The 25,675-nt window shown below is 47.1% G+C and overlaps 1 protein-coding gene across 1 annotated transcript; it reads right to left on the bottom strand.

Moving 5' to 3' along the window:
* Nucleotides 1-2,749: 2,749 nt before the first annotated feature.
* LOC116985978 (cytochrome P450 3A8-like) lies at nt 2,750-21,412 on the bottom strand. The gene is made up of 13 exons (XM_033041129.1): nt 21,286-21,412; nt 19,860-19,953; nt 18,080-18,132; nt 17,771-17,870; nt 16,026-16,139; nt 14,732-14,817; nt 13,036-13,184; nt 11,751-11,878; nt 9,374-9,467; nt 7,860-8,020; nt 5,361-5,587; nt 4,284-4,446; nt 2,750-3,252 (listed from the first exon to the last, which is right to left on the bottom strand). Exons 1-13 carry the CDS (start codon nt 21,381-21,383, stop codon nt 3,157-3,159), a joined length of 1,563 nt encoding a protein of 520 aa, XP_032897020.1. The 5' UTR covers nt 21,384-21,412; the 3' UTR covers nt 2,750-3,156.
* Nucleotides 21,413-25,675: the final 4,263 nt, after the last annotated feature.

Below are 25,675 nucleotides of genomic sequence, written 5' to 3'. Positions count from 1 at the left end.
ATTGAGGTTACGGCCATTTCCCAGCTCCCAGCCCCCACGTTCACCATTCCTCCCGGCATCTTTCATACATCAGGGGGTTTTCTGGCTCCAGTTCTCCGGACTGGTTGCTACACTGAAGCCCTGGAGTAGGGAATGTGACTCTCTGCTCAGGGTCAGTAAGGGGCTTTAGCGAGTTCCACTTTGCCAGATACAGCCTCGTGGAAAATGAGAGGTTAAAAGCCAGAAAATCAAGCGAAGGCAACTTTAGTGAGGTTGCTCCTTATTAGTACTTTACTTTCGAATGTTCTTTCTGCATTGTGTAGGAAGGAACTGCAGATGCTGGTTTAAACCGTGTCTGAAGAAGGGTCTTGACCCGAAACGTCTCCTATTCCTTTTCTCCAGAGATGCTGCCTGGCCTCTTGAGATACTCCAGCTTTTTGTGTCTGTCTACATCGGTTCTATCTACATTAACAGTTTGACCCGTAAGAGTAGCACAGCTGTGACAGTATACAGCAGGACACAGTATAAATACATGAGACTTTATTCATTTAATGTTGCTTGCAAAGGGATGGATATTATTGGTAGGACTTTATCCGTCAGCGGTGGCAGCCTCGCCTACAGTCTGTCTGCCTGTTCGCCTTTTTTGTTATTTTTTGTGTGTTTTAAAAAGTATGTGTTAATGTTCAATGGTTTGTTTTATGTGGGGGAGGGGGAGGGGGAGGGGGAGGGGGAAACTTTTTTTCAATTTCTTACCTTGCCGGAGATGCGATTGTTTCCTGGATCGTATCTCCGGTCGCTCTGCGGCCTAACATCATGGAGCTGGCGGCCTTGCTGGAGATTGACTTTGAGCCCCACCGCAGGGCCGTGGAGTTACCATCGGAGCCTGTAATTCCTTGTCTGGGATCGACGCTCCAACCGTGGCCTGCGGATTTCAACACTGAGGAGCTCGTAGTCTGGGGTAGAGACTGATATCGGGGAGCTCCAAGCCGCAGGAGGTTCGACCAGCCTCGACCCAGGGTCCGATTTCCCGGACACGGGGAGCTGAGATCCCCCCCCCCCCCGATGCGAGAGCTCGATCGCCCCGACGCTCAGGGCTCGACCACCAGCTGCGGGAGCCAAGATCGCCCCAACAACGGACGGTTCGAGTGCCCCGACCGTGGGAGAACGAAGAAGGGAAGAAGATTGAACTTTTTTTTTTGCCTTCCATCACAGTGAGGAATGTGGAGGAGTCACAAAACCTGTGGTGGATGTTCATGTTAAAACAATATTTGGGTGTCTTATTGCTCTTTATAGTCTGACGGTCTGGCAATCTGAATTTCACTGTTACCTCAATTGGTACAAGTGACAATAAACTGACCTTGAAACCTTCATTAATCAGTGAAGGACTCACTACTATCCTTCCGGCTGTAAATATTTGAAAAATATTTAGTTTGGCACCAATAATATATTGTTGCTTCAGTCTGAGAACACAGAACTCGATCAATGAGTTGATCCTGCTGTCATTTGTCCATATCGTGCCCAGCATTCTGGCCTTACAAATTTGAGTTCTTAGTTTTAGACATTTATTAATTCCAGAACAGAACAGAATTAGGAGCAGAATCCCAAACTACACATTGCTGGAGGAACTTGAACTATAGTCAGGATCAGTTTTAATTTAGTTTATTGTCACGTGTACTGAGATACAGTAAAAAGCTTTTGTTGCGTGCTAACCAGTCAGCGAAAAAGGCAATGCATGCTGCTGCAAGTAATAATTTCATTGTTCCATTGTCGATACATACAAACACTCCGTACTCTTGACAGAGACACAACAGAGAGACCAAGAATCGCAGGATATTTGTCACTCTGCCCACATTCCTTGGGGCACAGCAGTTGACAGAGGTTTGAAATGAAAACAGAAAATGTCCTAAATGTTCATGCAGGTTTGGTAGCAGAGATATCATCTTGATGATCTTCCAAAAGCTGGTCCCAATAGTCACCGCATTAAAGCAATAACATAGCTTCTCTCTCCACCGATGCCACTAAACCTGCTGAGAATTTCCAGTTGCGTAGGAAGGAACTGCAGATGCCAGTTCACACTGACACAAAAGGCTGGAGTAACTCAGCAGGTCAGGCAGCATCTCTGGAGAAAAGGAATAGGTGACATTTCTGGTTTTGATCCGAAACGTCTCCTATTCATTTTCTCCAGAGAATGTCCAGTTATTTGATTAGTAAGGGTGTCAGGGGTTATGAAGAGAAGGCAGGAGAATAGAGTTGAGAGGGAAAGATAGAACAGCTATAATTTAATGGCAGAGTAAGCTTGATGGGCTGAATGGCCTAATTCTGCTCCTAGATCTCACAAACTTAATTATCTTCACTCAGCTTTTCATCAACTGCGGTATTTTACATTTGCTAGTGGCTGGATGTTCATTAGTGAACTGCTTACCCTAGAGTCATAGAACGATACAGCGTGGAAACAGGCACTTCAGCCCAACTTGTCCACACCAGCCAACATGTCCCAACTACACCGGCCTGCCTTTGGTCCATATCCCTCCAAACCTGCCCTAGCCATTTACCTACCTGTCCAACTGTTTCTCAAATGTTGGGATAGTCCCAGCCTCAGCTACCTCCTCTGGCAGCTTGTTCCATACACCCAACCCGCTCTGCGTGAAAAAGTTACCCCTCAGATTCCATTAAATCTTTCCCCCTTCACCTTAAACCTATAAACCTTAGTTCCACAAACATATTCATTGAGTTAAAAGGCACAAATTAACTTAAAACCAAACACAACCCATATCCATTGATAAAGTTAATTTTATTTGCATGAAAACAATAGTTTTAGTAAAGTATTAAGTTTGTATAGAAAAAGTTTCAAAGTGGAAATGGACACAGTAAATTCATAGATGATTCATTTCAAAATTCAAAATAACTTTATGCTTAATTCTATTAGACACCAAATATCGGTAGAACAATTATATTTCGTTACAGTATCTCTGAGAACACCAGTAACTCGTCCAATGTTCACTTGCCTCAACAAGATGGAGTGGATGCTGAGTTTGATTAGTTCCTCAATGCAGATCCTACATATGTTCAAAAGTGCACATTTCTATATATTTCCACTTAAGCAACTATGCCAAATGGTTATTTTCAGTAGTACACATGCTCCTAAATGTTTTCACAGCTAAGTAGGAATCCTCTGCCTTATTCCTGTGAATCAACATCTTCTCGCGGCACAAACTTGAGGATTATTGGTTTTTTAGGATGCATCGGTCCTTTCACATTCAATTCTAATGGGATCTGCACCAAAAACAGGAATGGTGTAAAGATTAGTTTAGAGACACAGCGTGAAAAGAAGCCCTTCGGCCCATTCAGTCCGTGCCGACCAGCAATCGCCATGCACTGACACTATCCTACACACTAGGGACAATTTACAATTATACCAAGCCAATAAACTTACAAACCTGTACATCTTTGGAGTGTGGGAGGAAACTGGAGATCCCGGAAAAACCCCACGCAGGGCACGGGGTGAACACACAAACTTCTTACAGGCAGCACCCATAGTCAGGATCGAACCCGGGTCCCTGGCACTGTGAGGCAGCAACTCTACCGCTGAGCCATCGTGGTGATGACAGATTAACAGAGAAGTTTGACGAATGACATCAATGTCATCTCATTGTCCTTCTGCCCACTCCACAACTCACTCCCTCTATGGCACGGTGGCGCAGCTGGTACTGCCCCTGCATCACAGCACCAGTGGCCTGGGTTCGATCCTGACCTTGGGTGCTGTCTGTGTGGAGTTTGCATGTTCTCCTTGTGACCATGTGGGTTTCCTCCCACATGCCAAAGACGTGCGGGTTTGTAGGTTAATTGGCCCTCTATAACATTGCCCCTAGTGTGTTGGAAGATGAGAAAATGGTTTTGCACAAAGCTAGTGTAAACATAGCACCATTTGCAAAGCACCTGTTGTAAATTGAAAACTACAGCATGGAAACAGGCCCTTCGGCCCATCAAACCCATGCCAACCATGGACAATGGGCCAAAGTTTCCATGCTGTTTCTTTCAATTTACAGCAAGTGCTTTGTAAATGGCCTCACCATTTACCAATGCAAAGATGGACACAAAATGCTGGAGTAACTCAGCGGGACAGGCAGAATCTCTGGATAGAAGGAATGGGTGACGTTTCGGGTCATGAAGGGTCTTGACCGGAAACGTCACCCATTCCTTCTATCCAGAGATGCTGCCTGTCCCGCTGAGTTACTCCAGCATTGTGTGTCTATCTTCGGCTTAAACCAGCATCTGCAGTTCCTTCCTCTGTTTGAAGAACTCACCGGCGTCTCGGCACAAGGCACGAGGGTCAGATTCTGCAGGAGGGAGACAAGTGCCATCTTCATCATGAGCTGAGCAAACCTCATCCCAATGCAGTTCCGTGGACCCATCCCGAACGGCAGGTAGACGGCAGGATTCAGAGTCTCTCTTGCCTCTTTACTGAACCTAATGATGTGGGCAGATGAGATCGAATGGGTTAGGAGAGAACACTTTGACACAATGACTCTGCAGCCACTTAATCAGAGGGTGGCGAATCTGTAGAATTCATTGCACAGATTCTTGATTAGCACGAGTGTCAGGGGTTACGGGGAGAAGGCAGGAGAATGGGGTTCAGAGGGAAAGATAGATCTGCCACGATTGAATGGGGGAGTAGACATGATGGGCCGAATGGCCTAATTCTGCTCCTATAACTTATGAACCATGTCATTCCCTAATACTCAAATCTAATTTGCAAATCCTGCAGTATGAGGTAGACAAAAATGCTGGAGAAACTCAGCGGGTGAGGCAGCATCTATGGAGTCAAGGAATATGTGACGTTTTGGGACTTCAGAAGAAGGGTCTCGACCCGAATCGTCACCTATTCCTTGGCTCCATAGATGCTGCCTCACCCGCTGAGTTTCTGCAGCATTTTTGTCCTGCAGTCTGGTCGTCAAGGAGAGACGGTAGAATATTGGCATTGTCGAATCTGCGCACGGTTGGCACACCGGTAGTGTTGCTCCTTACAGTGCCAGAGGCCCGCGTTCGATCCTGACTACCGATGATGTCTGTGTGGAGTTGGCACGTTCTCCCTGTGACTGTGTGGGTTTCCTCCAGGTGCTCCGGGTTCCTTCCGCATCCCAAAGAGGTGCGGGTTTGTAGGCTAACTGGCCTCTGCAAACTGCCCTTAGTGTATAGTGAGTTAATGTGGAAATGGACCAACATGGAACTAATGTGAACGTGTGATCGATGGTCAGCGTAGACTCGGTGGGCCCAAGGCCGTTATTCCACGCCGTATCTCTACACTAAACTAATATGGTTGTGCTGGTACAATGGATGAGGATCATTGTGAGGGGGGAAATGAAACACAAGACATTACTCACCTCTCGGGCCTGAACTCCTCTGGTTCTGGCCAATACTTTGGATCACGGTGCAGGGCATAAGCAGGAATCACAACCACCGTGTCCTTCGGAATGGTCACCCCATTGAGTTTGACATCTTTCTTGCAGATTCTTTCCAAGCGGGGTGCAGGAGGATATAATCGAAGTGTTTCACAAATCACCATTTCCAGGTACTCCAAATACATCACGCCATCGTATGTGGGAGGAGCCTTCACAGAGAAAAACACTTAACAACTGCACGGGAAATCAGTACAGATGGGAGATGATTATGGAAGCTGGGTGGCACCAGCAATGGCTGCCTCGCCAACAGTCTGTCTGTCCTTTCCTTCTTGTATGTGTTAAATATATTTTTTTAGTGTTCTTTAGCTTGTTTTATGTGGGGGTAGTGGTGGAGGGGGGGGGGAATCTTTTTCTCATCTTTTACCTCGACGGAGATGCGATTTTTCCCCGTGTCATATCTCCGTCAGCACTGCGGCCTAACATCGAGGAGTTGGAGGCCTTCGCTGGGGACCGACTTCGGGAGCCCCACCACGGTCGTCTGTGGACTTGCCATAGCGGAGCTCGCGATCCCTTTTCCAGGGGTCATAGAAACATAGAAAATAGGTGCAGGAGTAGGCCATTTGGCCCTTCGAGCCTGCACCGCCATTCAATATGATCATGGCTGATCATCCAACTCAGTATCCCGTACCTGCCTTCTCCCCATACTCCCTGATCCCTTTAGCCACAAGTGCCACATCTAACTCCCTCTTAAATATAACCAATGAACTGGCCTCAACTACCTTCTGTGGCAGAGAGTTCCAGAGATTCACCACTCTCTGTGTGAAAAATGTTTTTCTCATCTTGGTCCTAAAGGATTTCCCCCTTATCCTTAAGCTGTGACCCCTTGTCCTGGACTTCCCCAACATCGGGAACAATCTTCCTGCATCTAGCCTGTCCAACCCCTTAAGAATTTTGTACGTTTTTTCTATAAGATCCCCCCTCAATCTTCTAAATTCTAGCGAGTACACCTTGGGTCGACCTTGGACCTTGCGGACTTAAAATCACGGAGTTTGCCGTCTCTGGTCAGAGGCCAACTTCGGGAACTCCAAGATGCGGGAATGTCGACCGCCCGACGCAGGATTTTCAATCATCCCGACGCAGGAGTTTCGATCGCCCCAACGGATGGTTCGACTGCCTCGACCGCGGGAGACTAAAGAGGAAGAGGATGGACTTTTCTGCCTTCCATCACAGTGAGGAATGTGGGGAATCTGCTGTGGTGGATGTTTATGTTAACTTTTATGTAGTTGTGCGTCTTGTTGCTTTTTTTTTAGTATGGCTGCTGTCTGATAAATCACATATCACTGTACCTTAATTGGTACACGTGACAACACCTGAACTTTTGAGGCCAGTCATCTAGGACTCGGTGGGTCGAAGGGTCTGTTTTCATGCTGCATCTCTGAATCTAAAGTAAACTATAAGAAAGCAAGGTGCATGTTGCGAAGGTGCGTTGATTCAGAGAGGATTCTTCATGACCTTGTTGCGTGTAGTAGATTTGAGGGGCTGATTCAGTTCCTGTTCTCTTATATTCAGTTTTCAGAGATATAGCATGAAAACGGGCCCTTCGGCCCACTCAGCCCACACCAGCCATTGGTCAGCTATGTTATCCCACCTTCTTTTTACTTCCTACACACACGGGCAAATCTTTTTATTTTACAAAAGGCCAAATAATCTACAAATCCACACGTCTTTGGGAGGTGGGAGCACCAAGAGGAAACCCCCACAGTCACGGAGAGAACGTGCAAACTCCAGGACAGTATCCAAGGCCCGGATGAGGTCTCAGGTACAGTGCAGCAGCAGCACTAACTGCTGCACCGCTGTGCCGCCAAAAGTTCAAATGTTTGCTAATCTCCCCTTATAATATATTCAATAAACTCCTTCTCGATGGCTTTAGTCTTTACTTTTAGACATTAGAGATACAGCGCGGAAACAGGCCCTTCGGCTCACCGAATCCGTGCCGATCAGCGATCTCGCACACTAGCAATATTTTATGCACACTAGGGACAATTTACAATTTTTACCAAAGCCAATTAACCAATAAACCTGCACGTCTTTGGAGTGTGGGAGGAAACCGGAGCACCCGGAGAAAACCCACGCGGTCACAGGGAGAACGTACAAACTCCGTACAGGCAGCACCCGCAGTCAGGATCGAACCGGGGTTTCTGGCGCTGTGGGGCAGCAGCTCGACCGCTGCTTCACTGTGCCACCTCTGTGTGGAAGATAAATGTGGCTGTCGGAGCAAAGATAAAATCCCCTCTCCCCTCTTTCTCACCTCCATCCTGTCATAAATGGGCTAGTCCCCATTCTGAACCAACGCCACTGTACGTATAACATTGGCCCCACCTCAGAAATGCAGGAACCTCAATGGCCTTAAAACGCAGAGGAATATCAAGGAAATAAAGTTAGGTGATGACTGGTAAATCACTGACTTCTGCAAGTACTCACTTTGTTGGGAAAAGCCTCGTCTATTTCCTGCTGTAGTTTCTTCTGCACGTCGGGGTGAACGGCGAGACTGTACGCAACGTATGACAACGTGTTACTGGTAGTCTCATACCCGGCAAAGATAAAGGTGAATCCTTGTGCCAGAATCTCCGTATCGGTCAAAGCTGCAGAGAAGGTGAAGAGCCCGTGTTTATTCTGCAAAACATCTTTTAAGACACCATTAACATTGATGGAGACAGACACAGAGTGCTGGAGTAACTCAGCAGGTCAGGCAGCATCTGTGGAGAGCATGGATAGGTGACGTTTCAGACGTTTGTGGTGGCGCGACTCACCCGTTGCAGCGGCCCCTACAGCCTGTCTGTCTTTTTTTTAATTTTTTGTCTAGTTAAATGTAGTGTTGGTGTTTTTTTAATACTGGTTTTAAATGTGTATATGTGGGGGGCGGGGGAAACTGTTTAAAATCTCTTCCCTGTCCGGGAGACCCGACCTTTTCCCTGTCGGGTCTCCGTTGTCGTTGGGGCCTAGCGGCCTCCAACCTGAACGACCCGGGGGCTCGGGAGACTGCGGAGCTGCGGACTACTCACCATCGTGGGGCTGGCCGGCCTCGGTGCGTGGGGAGCAGTGGTGACTCGCTGCTGCGACTCGACTCCTGGGGCTCGGAGGCTCCAGCAACGCAGCCGCAGGTCCGGTAGACTGGGACATCAGGAGCTCGCGGGTCCGGGTGGAGAGACCGCTTCCCGGAGCTCCCGCAACGCGACTTCTCCAGCCCGTGTCGCGGGGTTGGAACGACCCGGAGTGGGGACGTACATCGCCCGGCGCGGTTTCATGGCCGTGGGACATTCCAGCGCCCGCCGGGGGCTCCAACTTTGTGCCTTTTAGACCGGGAGTGGAGCCGTAAATCGCCCGGCACGGCCTAAAATGGCCGTGGGACTTATCATCGCCCGCCTGGGACTTGGACACCGGGAGAGAAATGGAGTAACAGGGGAGAGAAAAGACTTTGCCTTCCATCACAGTGGGTTCACTGTGATGGATGTTTGTGTGAATTAAATTGTGTGTATGTCTGTAGGAAATTGTCTTTGTTTGTATGGCTGTGTAAACGGAATTTCGTTTGAGTCTCACTGGGGCTCAAATGACAATAAATGGTATTGTATTGTATCACAGAGTGCTGGAGTAACTCAGCAGGTCAGGCAGCATCTCTGGAGAACATGGATAGGTGACGATTCAGGCCAGGACCCTTCTTCTTGCTTTCAAAATGAAGGATTTTAATTGCGAATGCTTCCGAAGATGTATGCAAGTGCTTATGTATAGTGATACTTGTACTGAATTGTGAACAAAAATGAATTTTACTGTAACTCAGTACATGTGACAAATAAAGTATCATGCCACACACACCACACGCAAACACACACCACACACCACACACACACCCCACACACACACACCACACGCACGCAACACACACACACAAAACCACACACACACATGCCACACACCAAACTACACCACACTGGCAATACCTTTGTATGTTGAATTCTCGCCATCATTCTTTTGCTCAGAGATGGTGCCGGTCACTTGAGAATCAACCATCATCTGCAGAAAATCCACCCGATCCTAGGAGGTAAATATAAAAGAAGCAGAGCCAACCGTGAGGTCACAGACACAAGTCACCTAGAATTAATCCTGGCCCTGAAACTCCAAGGCAGGGGAGGAGAATAGTCTCCAGCACGGTCAGAACGAGAATGCACCCTGTTGCTAGAGGCCAGAGATCCGGGTTCGATCCTGACTACGGGTGCTGTCTGTACGGAGTTTGCACGTACTCCCCGTGACCCGCGTGGGTTTTCTCCGGGAGATCTAGTTTCCTCGCACACTACAAAAACGTAATTGGCTTGGTATAATTGTGGTTGTACACGTGTCCCTAGTGTGTGTAGGATAGTGTAAATGTGCGGGGATCGCTGGTCGGCGTGGACTCGGTGGGCCGAAGGGTCTGCTTCCGTGATTCTGAACCTAGATTCTAATTACGGTAGAAAAGCCAGTCCTGACCTCCAGCCTCCGTATCATACAATGGTTAAGTCATGGAAAGAGGCCATTTGGCCCATCGGCCCTGTGCCAGCTCACTATATGAGTAAATCTCTTGTTCCTCCCACCAACCCATCCTCTTTGCAGTTCTCAATATTGGCATTTACAATTACAAACGAACTTGGCTTGTGTCCCCAAGACTAATTCATTAAAGTAAACAAAAAAAGCAATAGTGGCAATATAGGTCCGTGGGAGACACGGTTACTTATCCCTTTCCTGTCCAAGAAATATCCGTTCATCACCAACCTGTTCTGTTACAGTCATAGAAGCAGAAACATTTAGCATGGAAACAAGCCCAACTTGCCCACCCCGACCAACAGATCCCATCTATACTCGTTACACCAGCCTGTGTTTGGCCCATATCTTTTCCTAAACATTTCCTATCCATATACTTGTCCAAATTTATTTTAAATGTTGTGATAATACCTGCCTCAACTACATCCTCTGGCAGCTCGTTCCTCATATCTACCCCTATCTGAGTGAAAAAGTTGCCCCTGAGATTTTGATTGAATCCTAAACCGATGCCTGGTTCTTGATTGCCCTACTCTGACTAGAAGACTCTGTCCATTCCCCCTCATGACCTTATACATACAATACAATACAATACCATTTATTGTCATTTGAACCTCAGTGAGGCTCAAACGGAATTCCGTTTCCACAGCCATACAAACAAAGACAATTTCCTACAGACATACACACAATTAAATTCACACAAACATCCATCACAGTGAACCCACTGTGATGGAAGGCAAAGTCTTTTCTCTCCCCTATTCTCCATTTCACTCCCGATGTCCAAGCCCCAGGCGGGTGATGATAAGTCCCACGGCCATTTTAGGCCGTGCCGGGCGATTTACGGCCCCGCTCCCGGTCTAAAAGTCACAATGTTGGTGCCCCCGGCGGGCGCTGGAAAGTCCCACGGCCATGAAGCCGTGCCGGGCGATGTATGTCCCGCTCCGGGTCGTTCCAACCCCGCGACACGGGCTGGAGAAGTCGCGTTGCGGGAGCTCCGGGAAGCGGTCTCTCTCTCCACCCTACTCTCTCTACATCTCTACAAGATCACCCCTAATCCACCTGCGCTCCAAGGAAAAAAGTCCTAGTGTGTTCAACCTCCCCCTGCATCTTAAGCCCTCAAATCCTGGCATCTTTGCCAAGAGCTTCATCTTTGGTGCTCAGCCTCTTATGTGGTTCCTTATCAAATGGAGGTTCATGTTTACCACATCGGCCCCATCACCTAAGAAGGGTCTCGACCCGAAACGTCCCCCATTCCTTCTCTCCAGAGATGCTGCCTGTCCCGCTGAGTTACTCCAGCATTTGGTCTCTATCTTTGACCCCATTATCTACCTACATCAGTCTATTAGGCGACTGGAGGGATATGGGCCAAACGCAGGAAAATGGGACTAGTTCAGATGGGGCAACTTGGTCGGCATGAACGGGTCGGGCTGAAGGGCTTGTTTAGTTTAGTTTAGTTTAGAGATACAGCGCGGAAACAGGCCCTTCGGTCCACCGAAACCGTGCCGACCAGTGATCGCCGGACATTAATACTACCCTACACACACACTAGGGACATTTATTTACATTTATACCAAGCCAATTAACCTACAAACCTGTACATCTTTGGAGTGTGGGAGGAAACTGAACATTTCGGAGAAAACCCACGCAAGTCACGGGGAGAACGTGCAAACTCCTATGACTAGCACCTATAGTCAGTATCGAACCCGGGTCAATGGCGCTGTAAGACAGTAGCTCTATCGCTATGCTACCGTGCAGCCCGTCTCGTACTGTAGTGCTCAACGCCTCCGTAGTGAGATTAATACTCACAGTGTGTACACCTTTTTGCCTCTTGGCCTTCATTTGTGACACGACTGCCATGAAAAAAGCATTCACCTCTCTTGGCATAAAGCTGTAATTCAATTTTTCCAGGATTGGAATAACGAAAGGAAATAATACTGAAAAAAAAAGCAAAAATCACACAAATGACTGTTTATGGACATTGTGTAGTGGAAAAGTAGTGAAGAGTGATTGAGTGGATGGTGGAATAAGCAGGGATGGCACACTGGTGCAGCTGGTAGAGTTACGAGACCCAGATTTGATCCTGATCTTGGGTACTGTCTGTGTGTGGACTTTGAATGATCTCTCTGTGACCGCGTGGGTTTCCTCCGGGTGCTCCGGTTTGCCCCCCACATCCCAAAGTCGTGCGGGTTTGTAGGTCAATTGGGCTGTGTAAAATTGTGTGTAGGGAGTGGATGTGAACATAGAAACATAGAAAATAGGTGCAGGAGTAGGCCATTCGGCCCTTCGAGCCTGCACCGCCATTCAATATGATCATGGCTGATCATCCAACTCAGTATCCTGTACCTGTATCCTGAACGCGTGAATAACATAGACCAAGTGTAAACTAGATGGTTGTCCAGAACTTTGTATGACAAAGGGCCTGTTTCAGTGCTGTATCTTTCAATCAATCAATTCAATAAGGAGGAAAGTTGCAGCGGATAAAGGCTGAAGGGGAATGGTGCAGGGTTGGGGATAAAGGCAGGTTAGACCTGAATTTAACTGTACCTCTCACAAACTCCACGAATCCAATATGCTGCACTACCAGTTAAACATTATTGAAAAGTAGTTCCTAACGTAATGTGGAAATGTAGTGGACAGCACGTTCCACGGACAGCACTGGGAAGAAGACCCCCAGATCCAGTTGTGAAGACACAAGAGACTGCTGATTCGGGAATATTGAGCACAAAAACAAAGCGCTGGAGGAACTGAGGAGGCAGATGGGGTTGGGACGAGGAGGAATTTCTTAAGCCAGAGGGTGGTGAATCTGTGGAATTCATTGCCACAGACGGATGTGGGGGCCAAGTCATTGGGTGTTTTAAAAGCGGAGATTGACATATTCTGGATTAGCGAGGGTGTCAAAGGTTATGGGGAGAAGGCAGGAGATTGAGAGGGAATGATAGATCAGCCATGATTGAACAGCAGAGGAGACTCGATGGGCTGAATGGCCTAATTCTGCTCCCATGACTTATTCAACTAAACAGGAATCCCCTTAACCACAGATCTTAGAAGGAACTCTTCCGATTTCCCTGAATTAATAGTTTGAATTACTTACTAACAAGAAGTATTACAGGGTCAAAGAAGGAAAAATCGACAAGTTTCTTGACGTTGGTGACAAATGGGTCTTTGGGGTTGTTGATGGTGTCAATGTCCACACTGAAAGACGTGCTGGTGACCACATCCATACTGTAGGAGCCAAACACACTGAGAGAGAAGAGGGCTCATCAACAACCGTTGACTATTTAACCACACAAGACAATTTAGTCGCGACATAGAATTTACATCACAGATCCAGGCTAGCTTTCTTACAAATATATCCATACATATATACCAGAATCAGGAAACTGCAGAAGCTGGAATCTTGAGCAAAAGGCACTGTGCTGGAGTAACTCGGCGGGTCAGGCAGCATCTCTAGAGAATATGTACAGACGATGTTTCAGGTCGGGACCCTTCTTCAGACTGATTTGCGTTTTTAGTTTTAGTTTTAGAGGTACAGCCCGGTAACAGGCCCTTCGGCCCACCGGGTCCGCGCCGACCAGCGATCCCCGCACACTAACTCTATCCTACACACACTAGGAACAATTTTACATTGATACCAAGACTAGTAATCTACAAACCTGTACGGAGTGGGGGGGGGAAGATCTCGAAGAAAACCTACACAGGTCACGGGGAAAACGTACAAGCTCCGTACCAGGCACGTGCCGTCAGGGAAGGCAAGGTAGGCGGTGCCTACCCTGAATAAAATTATAAAATGGTGAATATTCAATATAAATAGTAACGGCACGGGAGAATTATGCTTACCTAAGAGATCGATTTCTTAGGGAGTGGTGGGGGTAGGCAAAGCTTGGCGAGAGATAGGTGGATATGGGTGCAGGGGGTTGATTGGCAGATGGATGGACAAGTGCCAGAGATGAAAAGGAGACCAAAGGCTATACAGGTGAATTGTGAGGTCAAAGTGCACGTCGCCTCACTCTGGCAACTGAGGAGGCCCGGGGTCGAAAGGTCAGTGTGGGAATGGGAAGGGAAATTAAAAAGGTCGGAAACCTGAAGATCCAAGAGGCATTGGCATACCGAGCGTCCACCTGCACACAACTATATTCCTTCCCCAGGCCTCACAATTCACACCTCTTCTCTCCTTATCTCACAACCATTTCATCTATGGCCTTTGTCCACCCATATGTCAATTACCCCCCCCTCGCCTGTATCCACCTATCACTCACCTGGCTTTGTCCCATTCCACCTCTCTTCCAGCTTTCTTTCCCCGTCCCAACTCAAAAAGTCGCTTATGTTCCCCGAGGATGCTGCTCGACCCACTGAGCTGCTCCAGCACTTTCTGTTTCTTGCGATACATTTATCCATGTACTTAGGCTTTCCCAATTCCCCATATTTTCCTTGGGTTTTAACTGCCGAGTCATAAAGCATAGATCTCCTTAGTATACAAAAAATATTGATCTCTGACTTGATATAACAAAGTTGTGATGAATCCAAGATCATTTTCTTCCTCTGTAAGGACGCTAACAGATTAAAAGCGCATGGAGCAGAGTTTAAATATTAAAGTTTAAATTGGTGACTCTTGGACTGTCTTTGATCTGTCTTTATTGGCTTTATCTTGCACTAAATGTTATTCCCTTATCATGTATATATATATACACTCTAAATGGCTCAATTGTAATCATGTGTTGTCTTTCCATTGGCTGGTTAGCACGCAACCTCTCGGTACACGTGACAATAAAACCAGACAGATTACTCACTCCTTCATGTCGACCCCGTTCAGCTTTGATTTACTTTCAGCGTGTTTCACTAGGTTTTGAGTATAGCGCTTGATTATCGGACACATCTACGGGGGAAAGGGTAAAATAAAGACAAGCAAAGTGAAACAACCAACATCATCAAAGATCTCCATCCCCATGGCCACGTTCCCACCTCGCTCCCACCATCGGGAAAGTGTTCATAGTGAAGATAGACACAAAAAGCTGCAGAAACAGCGGGACGGGCAACATTTCCGGAGAGAAGCTCCAGGGCGGCGCGGTGGCACAGCGGTAGAGTTGCTGCCTCACAGCGAATGCAGCGCCGGAGATCCGGGTTTGAAATTGACTGTACGGAGTGTGTACATTCACCCCGTGACCTGCATGGGTTTTCTCCGAGATCTTCGGTTTCCTCCCACACTTCAAAGACGTAAAGGTTTGTAGATTGGCTTGGTGAATGTAAAAATTGTCCTTAGTGGGTATAGGATAGTGTTAATGTGCGGGGATCGCTGGTCGGCGCGGACCCGGTGGGCCGAAAGGGCCTGTTTCCGCGCTGTATCTCTGAACTAAACTAAACTAAAAATGGGTGACGTTTTGGGTCGAGACCCTTCTACAGCAATGTTCATAGCTTTGGGTTGTAAGCTGCCCAAGCAGAATATGAAGAGCTGTTCCTCCAGGTGTGCGTGTGGCCTCACTCTGGCAATGGAGGAGGCCCAGGACAGAAAGGTTAGTGCAGGATTAGGAAGGGGAGTTAAAGTATCTGGGAGATCCAGTGGACCTTGGCGGACCGTGCACAAGTGTTTGGCAAAACGGTCGCTTGGTCAACTTTGATCTACAGGAGGTCACGTCAGGAACACCAAATGCAATAGATATTAAACTCTGTATTAAAGATTCCTATGTGTATTATAATGTCTCTCACAAGGGCAGCACGTTGGCACAGCGGTAGAGCTGCTGTCTTACAGCGCCAGAGACCCAAGTTCAATCCTGATTACAGGTGCTTGTCTGTACGGAGTTTGTGCATTCTCTCCGTGGCCCGCGTGGGTTTTCTCCGGTATCTCCGGTTTCCTCTCACAATCCAAAGACGTGCAGGTTTGTGGGTTAATTGGCTTGGTATAAATGTAAATTGTCCCTAGTGTGCGTTAGTGTGCAGGAGTCGCTGGTTGACGGAGACCCGGTGGGCTGAAGCGTCTGTTTCTCTAAACGTAGATGGTAAAACGTAGATGGTACCAAACGTAGATGGTAAAAGTACAAGAATAAGTTCAAAGATCAGATTTGATTTGATTTGATTTCACATCTTCACCTCTTTCAGTCTCCCAGTGGTAAAGACTGGTGAAAGCACACTTCGGATTCTCTTCCATCGCTCATCTTGAACTAGCAACACGGACTCCTCGAATGGTCCATTCAGACCAAAATCCTGCAAGGAATGAAGATGAAACATCTCATTTTTGTACCAGCTTCACATGCATAATTCTCTAGAACATGTGTTTCCACAACATGAACTGGATATGACGTAAGTGATGAATTGAGGAATACTGTTTGCATTATGTGGGCCAAATATTCTATAATGCAAATTCAACGGGGATTGAGACAACCACTTTTTAACTTTGGAACTTGTCATGCAAAAAAAAAGCTGTCCTGGATTTCAACAGTATAGGTGGAAAAACTGTTTCCGTGTTACCTTCTTGTGATAATCAGGTACCATTTTCTCTTAAGAACACAGCTGTTACTGAAGAAGGATCCTGACACGAAACATTGTCTATCCGTTTCCTTCCATAGATGCTGCCAGACCTGCTGAGTTCCTCCAGCACTTAGTGTTTTGCTCAAGATTCCAGTGTCTATAGTTCCTTGTGACTACCAAAATGCCTTACTAGCTGAGGTAATGTTAAGGCAACTCCATTAAATGCATGGCATTGGTAAAGTGGGGCTGCATCCAGAACCAATAAACTCCTGCAATCCCCCCCCCCTCCCCATACCCACCCGAGTCATCCTCCCAGTTCCACTCTTCACATCCTTGTATCCCTCTCGTTACCACATCTTCCCCAGCCAACAATGGGCCATTATGGACTCCACCTTTCTGTCATCTGTTGCTGGACCTGATTTGTTCTGGCCTTCCCTTGCCTCCAGTTTCCCTTCTCCCCCACCTCTATCTTTCAGTCTGAAGAAAGGTTCAGACCTGAAACGTGTTTCACTGGAGTTTAGAAGGATGAGGGGGAATCTTATAGAAACATATAAAATTATAAAAGGACTGGACATCTCCCAGATGCATGAAAAATGTTCCCAATGTTGGGTGAGTCCAGAATCAGGGGCCACAGTCTTAGAATAAAGAGGAGGCCATTTAAGACCGAGGCGAGAAAAATCTTTTTTCACCCCGACAGTTGTGAATTTGTGGAATTCCCTGTCACAGAGGGCAGTGGAGGCCAAATCACTGGATGGATTTAAGAGAGAGTTAGATAGAGCTCTAGGGGCTGGTGGAATCAAGGGATATGGGGAGAAGGCAGGCACGGGTTATTGATTGGGGACGATCAGCCATGATCACAATGAATGGCGGTGCTGGCCCGATGGGCCGCCTCCTGCACCTATTATCTATGTTTCCATGTGCCCTTTCCTTTCTTCCAGAGATGCTGCCTGGCCCACTGAGTTACTCCAGCATTTTGTGTCTAACCAAGAAAGCGAATCTAATTACAGAAGTGAAGAGAATTAAACAGGAACAGGGCTACAAGTGAAACTGCTGTCAATGCATATAAATGCTTAAGATGGACTCAAAACGCTGGAGTAACTCAGTGAGTCAGGCAGCATCTGTGGAGAAAAGGAATAGGTGATGTTTCGGCTTGAGACCCTTTTTCAATCTGAGGATGTCCACACTGACCATCGATTACCCATTCACACTAGTTCAGGGGCTCTCAGTCTGAGGAAAGGTCTCGACCCGAAATGTCACCTACTCCGTTTCTCCAGAGATGCTGTCTGACCTGCTGAGTTACTCCAGCATTTTGTGTTTATATTCGGGGTAAACCAGTCCGCAGTGCCTTTCTACACAGAAATGCTTACCCGCCTGTTGGTGAATACGGTGTAGAATTCTTTTATTAAAATAGTTTTAATCAGGTCGGGTTCCATAATGCAGAGAACAGGTTTTCGTCCATCAAAGATCCTGAATGGAAACAACGGATAAATATTTCACCAGTTTGATTCTTCACAATAGGCGAAGAAGAAACAAAAATACCAAGGCTCATCAAAACTCCAGATGCCTCAGTGTAAATACATGAATGAAGAAAGAGTGACCATATGTCCAGCTTTTGTTTGGAAAACGTTCTGTAATGTGGCATGGAAATGTAATTTGAAAGGGGAAAATATACTTACCCCCAGATATTCCCATACTTCTTGTAGCATTCCACATCAAAGTTAAAAAGACCCTGGACAAGGAGTAAACAAATTGTCAGCAAAAGTGGTCCACCACTAACTTTCCAGCTGTGTAAGAAAGAACTGCAAATGCACAGGTTTGGAACAAGGACTGACAAAAATGCTGGAGAAACTCAGCGGGTGCAGCCGCATCTATGGAGCGAAGGAAATAGGCGACGTTTCGGGCCGAAACCCATAAGGGTTTCTGCCCGAAACGTTACCTATTTCCTTAGGTCTGAAGAAGAGTTTCTCTAAGAATGGGTTGCCTGAAGGGTTTCGGCCCGAAACGTTACCTATTTCCTTAGGTCTGAAGAAGAGTTTCTCTAAGAATGGGTTGCCTGAAGGGTTTCGGCCCGAAACGTTGCCTATTTCCTTCGCTCCATAGATGCTGCTGCACCCGCTGAGTTCCTCCAGCACTTTTGTCTACCTTCGATTTTCCAGCATCTGCAGTTCCTTCTTAAACAATTACAAACTACAGATGTATAAATGACCTGGATGGAGATGTGGGTGGTCTGGTTAGTAAATTTGCAGATTAAATGGAAATTGTGGACAGCAAGGAAGGTTGTCAAAGAATGCCGATGATTTGGGAATTTCAACAGCGAGTTTAACCTGGACAAGTGCGAGGCGTTGTATTTTGGGAGGTCAAATGTAAGTATACAGTAAATTGCAGAACCCTTGGGTGCCTTGTGGTATCAAGATAGGGGATCAGGGGATATGGGGAGAAGGCAGGAACGGGGTACTGATTGGGGATGATCAGCCATGATCACATTGAATGGCGGTGCTGGCTCGAAGGGCAGAATGGCCTACTCCTGCCCCTATTGTCTATTGAGAGGTCATAAATTCTTAAGTCATTAGGCTGATCTATCTTTCCCTCTCAACCCAGTTCTCTTGCCTTCTCCCCATAACCCCTGACACCCGTATTAATCAAGAATCTACCTATCTCTGCCATAAAAATATCCATTGACTTGGCCTCCACAGCCTTCTGTGGCAATGGATTCCCTTAAGATCCATAGCTGGCTAAAAGTGGGCAGGGTGGTGAAGTGGGCAGAGGGCATATCTCACTTCATCGGGCAAGGCATGGAGTATAAGTCGTTCCAGGTGCGACACAGGTTCACCTGCATCTCCTCCAACCTCATCTATTGCATCCGCTGCTCTAGATGTCAGCTGATCTACATCGGTGAGACCAAGCGTAGGCTTGGCGATCGTTTCGCCGAACACCTCCGCTCGGTCCGCACTAACCAACCTGACCTCCCGGTGGCTCAGCACTTCAGCTTCCCCTCCCATTCCGAATCCGACCTCTCTGTCCTGGGCCTCCTCCATGGCCAGAGTGAGCACCACCGGAAATTGGAGGAGCAGCATCTCATATTCCTCTTGGGCAGTCTGCACCCTAGCGGCATAAACATTGAATTCTCCAATTTCCGGTAGCCCTTGCTGTCTCCTCCCCTTCTCAGCTCTCCCACAGCCCTCGGGCTCCTCCTCTTCCTTTTTCCTTTCTTCTCCCCGCCTGCCTCCCCCCCCCCCCACCCTCCATCAGTCTGAAGAAGGGTCTCAGCCCGAAACGTTGCCTATTTCCTTCGCTCCCCATAGATGCTGCTGCACCCGCTGAGTTTCTCCAGCATTTTTGTCTAACCTCTGGTTAAACCTTCCTTTAACCAATGAAGTAATTATTTGACACCAGTTGAAGTGCCGGCAGGAATTATCGGCATGGTAACATTAAAATTAAAATAAAACAAAATCATACTTTTCTGTAATGAAAGAATGTTCCTATGAAAGGCAGCGGCATTGGACCAGGAATCCCAAGTCGTTTAAAAAATCTAAACGGCGCAACGCTGTACCTGCGGATGTAATTAGAATGGTGACAATCTTGAGATAAAAAACTAAATGTTTTTATATTGGTTAGTCTAAACAAATCTCAAATCCACTTATGCTCTGTGGTCCTTCCAAGTGCATTGTCAGCGGTTTCTTTGGTCTAATTGAAGGGGCATTGGCTGGCTGGTTTGTGGATCGCCCCAGGTCATTCTGCCAGGGAGATTTGTGGCTTCACTTCTCCCTGCCACTTCCTCGGTTTATTGACCTCATCATTCGGACAGCACCTTCCCCTCCCTTCTGGGCACGTTTGAGATCTTGGGAATTCATGTGCAAATTAACAGTTTGAAGTAAAGTTCCCCTTTTGTTCCCCATATTTTCCATGTTCTCCAGAGATGCCGCCCGGCCCACTGAGTTACTCCAGCTCTCTGTGTCCATTTGTGTAAACCAGCATCTGAAGTTTTTTTTTGGGGGGGGGGGGGTTTACATCTTTGATTTTTTGAAAAATCCCTCTAAAAGTCTCTCTAATTCCCAGTTGTTCTTCCCAATTTTGTTCTGCATTCAGTTCTGCGTTCTCTCTCTCCACCCTCCCCCCCATCCCTGCTACTTAAACATGCGGGACATCTCGATTTTCCAGTTCTACTGAAGGTGGTCCTGGTCTGTAAAAGGTCAGTGATTCTGTTCTCCCCACTCGCCGCCGCCTGCACTGTTGTCATCTCATCCAAAGATCCTCTGCTATAAGATCTTTGATCTCAACGGTTCCAGCAATTTGCAGGAAGGAGCTGCAGATGCTGATTTTACACTGAAGATAAACACAATAATATTGGATCTTCCTCACCCTGTGCTTTACAATAGTCTAAAGAAGGGTCTCGACCCGAACCGTCACCCATTCCTCCTCTCCAGACATGCTGCCTGTCCCGCTGAGTTACTCCAGATTTTTGTGCCTATCTATCTTCGGTTTAAACCAGCATCTGCATTTTTCCCCACATGAAATCTGCAGTTCCTTCCTACACCTAATGCAAGGCGTTGTTATGGCACAGGTAATGAAACACAACTTCCAATGAAGGTACACAAAATTGCTGGGGAAACTCAGCGGGTGCAGCAACATCTATGGAGCGAAGGAAATAGGCGACGCTTCGGGCCGAAACCCTGCTCCATAGATGCTGCTGCACCCGCTGAGTTTCCCCAGCAATTTTGTGTACCTTCGATATTCCAGCATCTGCAGTTCCCTTTTGAACACAACTTCCAATGAAGTTGCTTCCTACACATTTTAACTTTCTTCTCAGACGCAGGAGCAACAAGTGAGCATTGTTTTTGTTTTTGTCGGGGGTCGCTGGTGAATCAGGCAGTCGGCTACTTACCAGCCCAGCAGGGCGAGGCAAGTGAGCAGAAGGATGCAGGTTTGCCCCGGCAGGGCAGCCCGGATCGCCCCGAAACTCTCCCACAACAAGGTCGACATCCTGCAGGCTGGGATCTCCGGGCAGGTCTGGGAAACAAGCGAGGAGGTGGCGCCTCCCACTCGATGGGTGGAGACAGTGACTGGATCAACACGGAATTGCAGATGCTGGAAAAATCGAAGGTTAGACAAAAATGCTGGACAAACTCAGCTGGGTGAGGCAGCTTCTCTATGGAGCTGAGGAAATAGGTGACGTTTCGGGTCGAGACCCTTCTTCAGACTGGAGTCAGTGTTTTTGTGCAGAGGAACCTACAGAGGAGACCCTCGTCACTTAGGTCATGTCTGCAGAAGGGTCCCGACCCGAAATGTCACCCATTCACAGTCATAGAGTGATACAGTGTGGAAACAGGCCCTTCGGCCCAACTTGCCCACACCGGCCAACATGTCCCAGCTACACTAGTCCCACCTGCCTGCGCTTGGTCCATATTCCTCCAAACCTGTCTAACTGTTTTTTAAACATTGCAATAGTCCCAGTCTCAACTACCTCCTCTGGCAGCTTGTTCCATACACCCATCACCCTTTGTGTGAAAAAGTTACCCCTCAGATTCCTATCAAATCTTTTCCGCTTCACCTTGAACCTATGTCCTCTGGTCCTAGATTCCCCTATTCTGGGCAAGAGACTCTGTGCATCTACCTGATGTATTCCTCTCATGATTTTGTACACCTCTACAAGATCACCCTTCATCCCCCTGTGCCCCAAGGAATAGGGACTCATCCTGCTCTCCAGAGTGACTCGAAACATCACCCATTCCCTCAGTCCAGAGATGCTGCCGGTCCCGCTGAGTTACTCCAGCATTTTTGTGTCTACCCTCATTACATAGGTCATGACAACTCAACCCACTGGGTTTTCCAGAGAATAGATCATCTCGTTATTTTAAACTTTATTTCATCAAACTATAAAAAGGAAATACAATAGGAACAGCAGGTGTTATTCATTGATAATATAGGCACAAAGTGCTGGAGCAACTCAGTGGGTCGGGCATCATCTGTGGAGAAAAGGAACAGGTGACATTTTGGGTTGGAACCTTTCTTCAGACCCTTCTGTTGTTTATAGCTGCCTGGATTAAATGCTATTACTTATAAGGAGTGAGCATAGAGTCACAATGATGGAGTCAAACAGTGTGGAAACAAGCCCTTTGGCCCAACTTGCCCATAGTGGCCAACATGTCCCTGCTGCACTAGTCCCACATGCCCGCGTTTGGTCCATATTCCTCCAAACCTGTCTAACTGTTTCTTAAACATTACAAAAGTCCCAGTCTCAACTACCTCCTCTGGCAGCTCGTTCCATACACCCACTATCATTAGTGTGAAAATGCTACCCCTCAGATTACTATCAAAACTTTTCCCTTCACCTTAAATCTATTTCCTCTTGTCCTGGATTCACCTACTCTGGGCAAGAGAATATGTGCATCTACCCGATCTATTCCTCTCATGATTCCATGCACAATAAACATAGAACATCGAAGGACAACTCTTACATCTCAGCACATGGTCTGTATCCCTCCATTTCCCACTTGTGCAGATGCAAAAGTCTCTTAGACGCCACCATAATGCACCTATACCAATACCATTGTTATCAACTTGATAATAGAACATAGATCAGGACAAGGTACACAAAAATGCTGGAGAAACTCAGCGGGTGCAGGGTTTCGTCCCGAAACGTTGCCTATTTCCTTCGCTCCATAGATGCTGCTGCACCCTCTGAGTTTCTCCAGCATTTTTGTGTACCTTCGATTTTCCAGCATCTGCAGTTCCTTCTTAAACACATAGATCAGGACAACACAGGAACAGGCCATTCGGTCCGCAATGTCTGTGCTGAGCATGATACTAAATTAAACTAATCTCCTCAGGCCTGCACACAATCCATTTCCCTCCATTCCCTGCATGTCCATGTGCTGATTTAACAGTTTCTTAAATGCCCCCACCACCATCTTTGCCTCTTTTTCCCAGAGTGGAAATTTCAAAGATTAAAGCGCATTGCTTTAAAGTGAGCTGACCAACGTTTAAGGGAGATTAAAGATGAAATAGCAGCACATTTGGATAACAGTAACAGGATCGGTCCGAGTCAGCATGGATTTACGAAGGGGAAATTATTCTTGACTAATCTTCTGGAATTTTTTGAGGATGTAACTACGAAAATGGACAAGGGAGAGCCAGTGGATGTAGTGTACCTGGACTTTCAGAAAGCATTTGATAAGGTCCCACATAGGAGATTAGTGGGCAAAATTAGGGCACGTGGTATTGGGGGTAGAATGCTGACATGGATAAAAAATTGGTTGGCAGACAGGAAACAAAGAGTAGGGATTAAGAGTAGGGAGAAAGGTCCTTTTCAGAATAGCAGGCAGTGACTAGTGGGGTACCGCAAGGCTCGGTGCTGGGACTGCAGCTATTTACAATATACATCAATGATTTGGATGAAGGGATTCAAAGCAACATTAGCAAATTTGCAGATGACACAAAGCTGGGTGGCAGTGTGAACTGTGATGAGGATGCCATGAGAATGCAGGGTGACTTGGACAGGTTGGTTGAGTGGGCAGATGCATGGCGGATGAAGTTTAATGTGGATAAATGTGAGGTTATCCACTTTGGTATCTAAAACAGGAAGGCAGATTACTATCTAAATGGCGTCAAGTTGGGAAAAGGGGAAGTACAACGGGATCTGGGGTTCCTTGTTCATCAGTTTATGAAAGTAAGCATGCAGGTACAGCAAGCAGTGAAGAAAGCGAATGGCATGTTGGCCTTTATAACAAGAGGAGTCGAGTATAGGAGCAAAGAGGTCCTTCTGCAGTTGTGCAGGGCCCTAGTGAGACCACACCTGGAGTATTGTGTGCAGTTTTGGTCCCATAATTTGAGGTAGGACATTCTTGCTATTGAGGGAGTGCAGCGTAGGTTTACAAGGTTAATTCCCGGCATGGCGGGACTGTCATATGCTGAGAGAATGGAGTGGCTGGGCTTGTACACTCTGGAGTTTAGAAGCATGAGAGGGGATCTTATTGAAACATATAAGGTTGTTAAGGGTTTGGACACGCTAGAGGCAGGAAACATGTTCCCGATGTTGGGGGAGTCCAGAACCAGGGGCCATAATTTAAGAATAAGGAGTAAGCCATTTAGAACGGAGACGAGGAAACACTTTTTCTCACAGAGAGTTGTGAGTCTGTGGAATTCTCTGGCTCAGAGGGCGGTGGAGGCCGGTTCTCTGGATACTTTCAAGAGAGAGCTAGATAGGGCTCTTAACGATGGCGGAGTCAGGGGATATGGGGAGAAGGCAGGAACGGGGTATTGATTGTGGATGATCATCCATGATCACATTGAATGGCGGTGCTGGCTCAAAGGGCCGAATGGCCTACTCCTCCACCTATTGTCTATTGTCTATTGTCTACTGGATCTATTCCTCTCGTTTATGTATGAATAAGTGTATTGGCCAAGTATTCACATACAAGGAATTTGCCTTGGTGCTCTGCCCGCAAGTGACAACATGACATACAGTATCAGTTGGGAATGACACATAAAACAATAAACATTAATAATTAAACATTATCGATTAAACATGTGAATTAAATAAAATACCAGAGCAAAGTGAAAACAATGGTATTGGTACAGGCATATTATGCGTTGTACCTGTTCTGTGTTCGAGGTTCTGACCTGCCTTCCCCCCTCCCCATTCACTTCCAACATTCCCTTGGGACACTGAAATGGAGTTGGAAATTGTGGAGAAGTGTCTTCAAATGGCAAACAACCTGCGATTACCTAATTCACCTGTACGCAAGCTTTTGACTCAAATAATTTACACCCGGCCCCCGAGGCAGAGAATTAACTGAAGCTGCGGATTTCATCACCACCTCCTCCACATTGCTACACATGGGTGATGCGCAGTGATTGCATCATGATTGCGTGACTACAAACAAGAAAGGGAAAGATACCTGGTAGACAAAAATGCTGGAGAAACTCAGCGGGTGAGACAGCATTTATGGAGAGGAATTGGCAACGTTTTGGGTCGAGACCCTTCTTCAGATTGATGTCGGGGGCAGGGGCATCGCCATTGGGACACCCCCCCCACCCCACATCAGTCTGAAGAAGGGTCTCGACCCAAAGCGTCACCTATTTCCTTCTCTCCATAGATGCTGCCTCACCCGCTGAGTTTCTCCAGCATTTTTGCCTGCCTTCGATTTGTCCAGTTTGTATTGTCTGTGGCGTAGGTGGGTGTAGGAGAGGAACGATGCTGGGGGTTCGGGGTGCTCTAGGAAGGCTGCGTTAGGAGCCCCGGGGCACGGAGGCTGAGCAATGGAGGTCGGAGA

Source organism: Amblyraja radiata, chromosome 22, assembly GCF_010909765.2.
Source record: "Amblyraja radiata isolate CabotCenter1 chromosome 22, sAmbRad1.1.pri, whole genome shotgun sequence".
In the NCBI taxonomy this organism is placed as follows: Eukaryota; Metazoa; Chordata; class Chondrichthyes; order Rajiformes; family Rajidae; genus Amblyraja; species Amblyraja radiata.
This window is presented reverse-complemented; position numbering and strand designations above follow the sequence as displayed.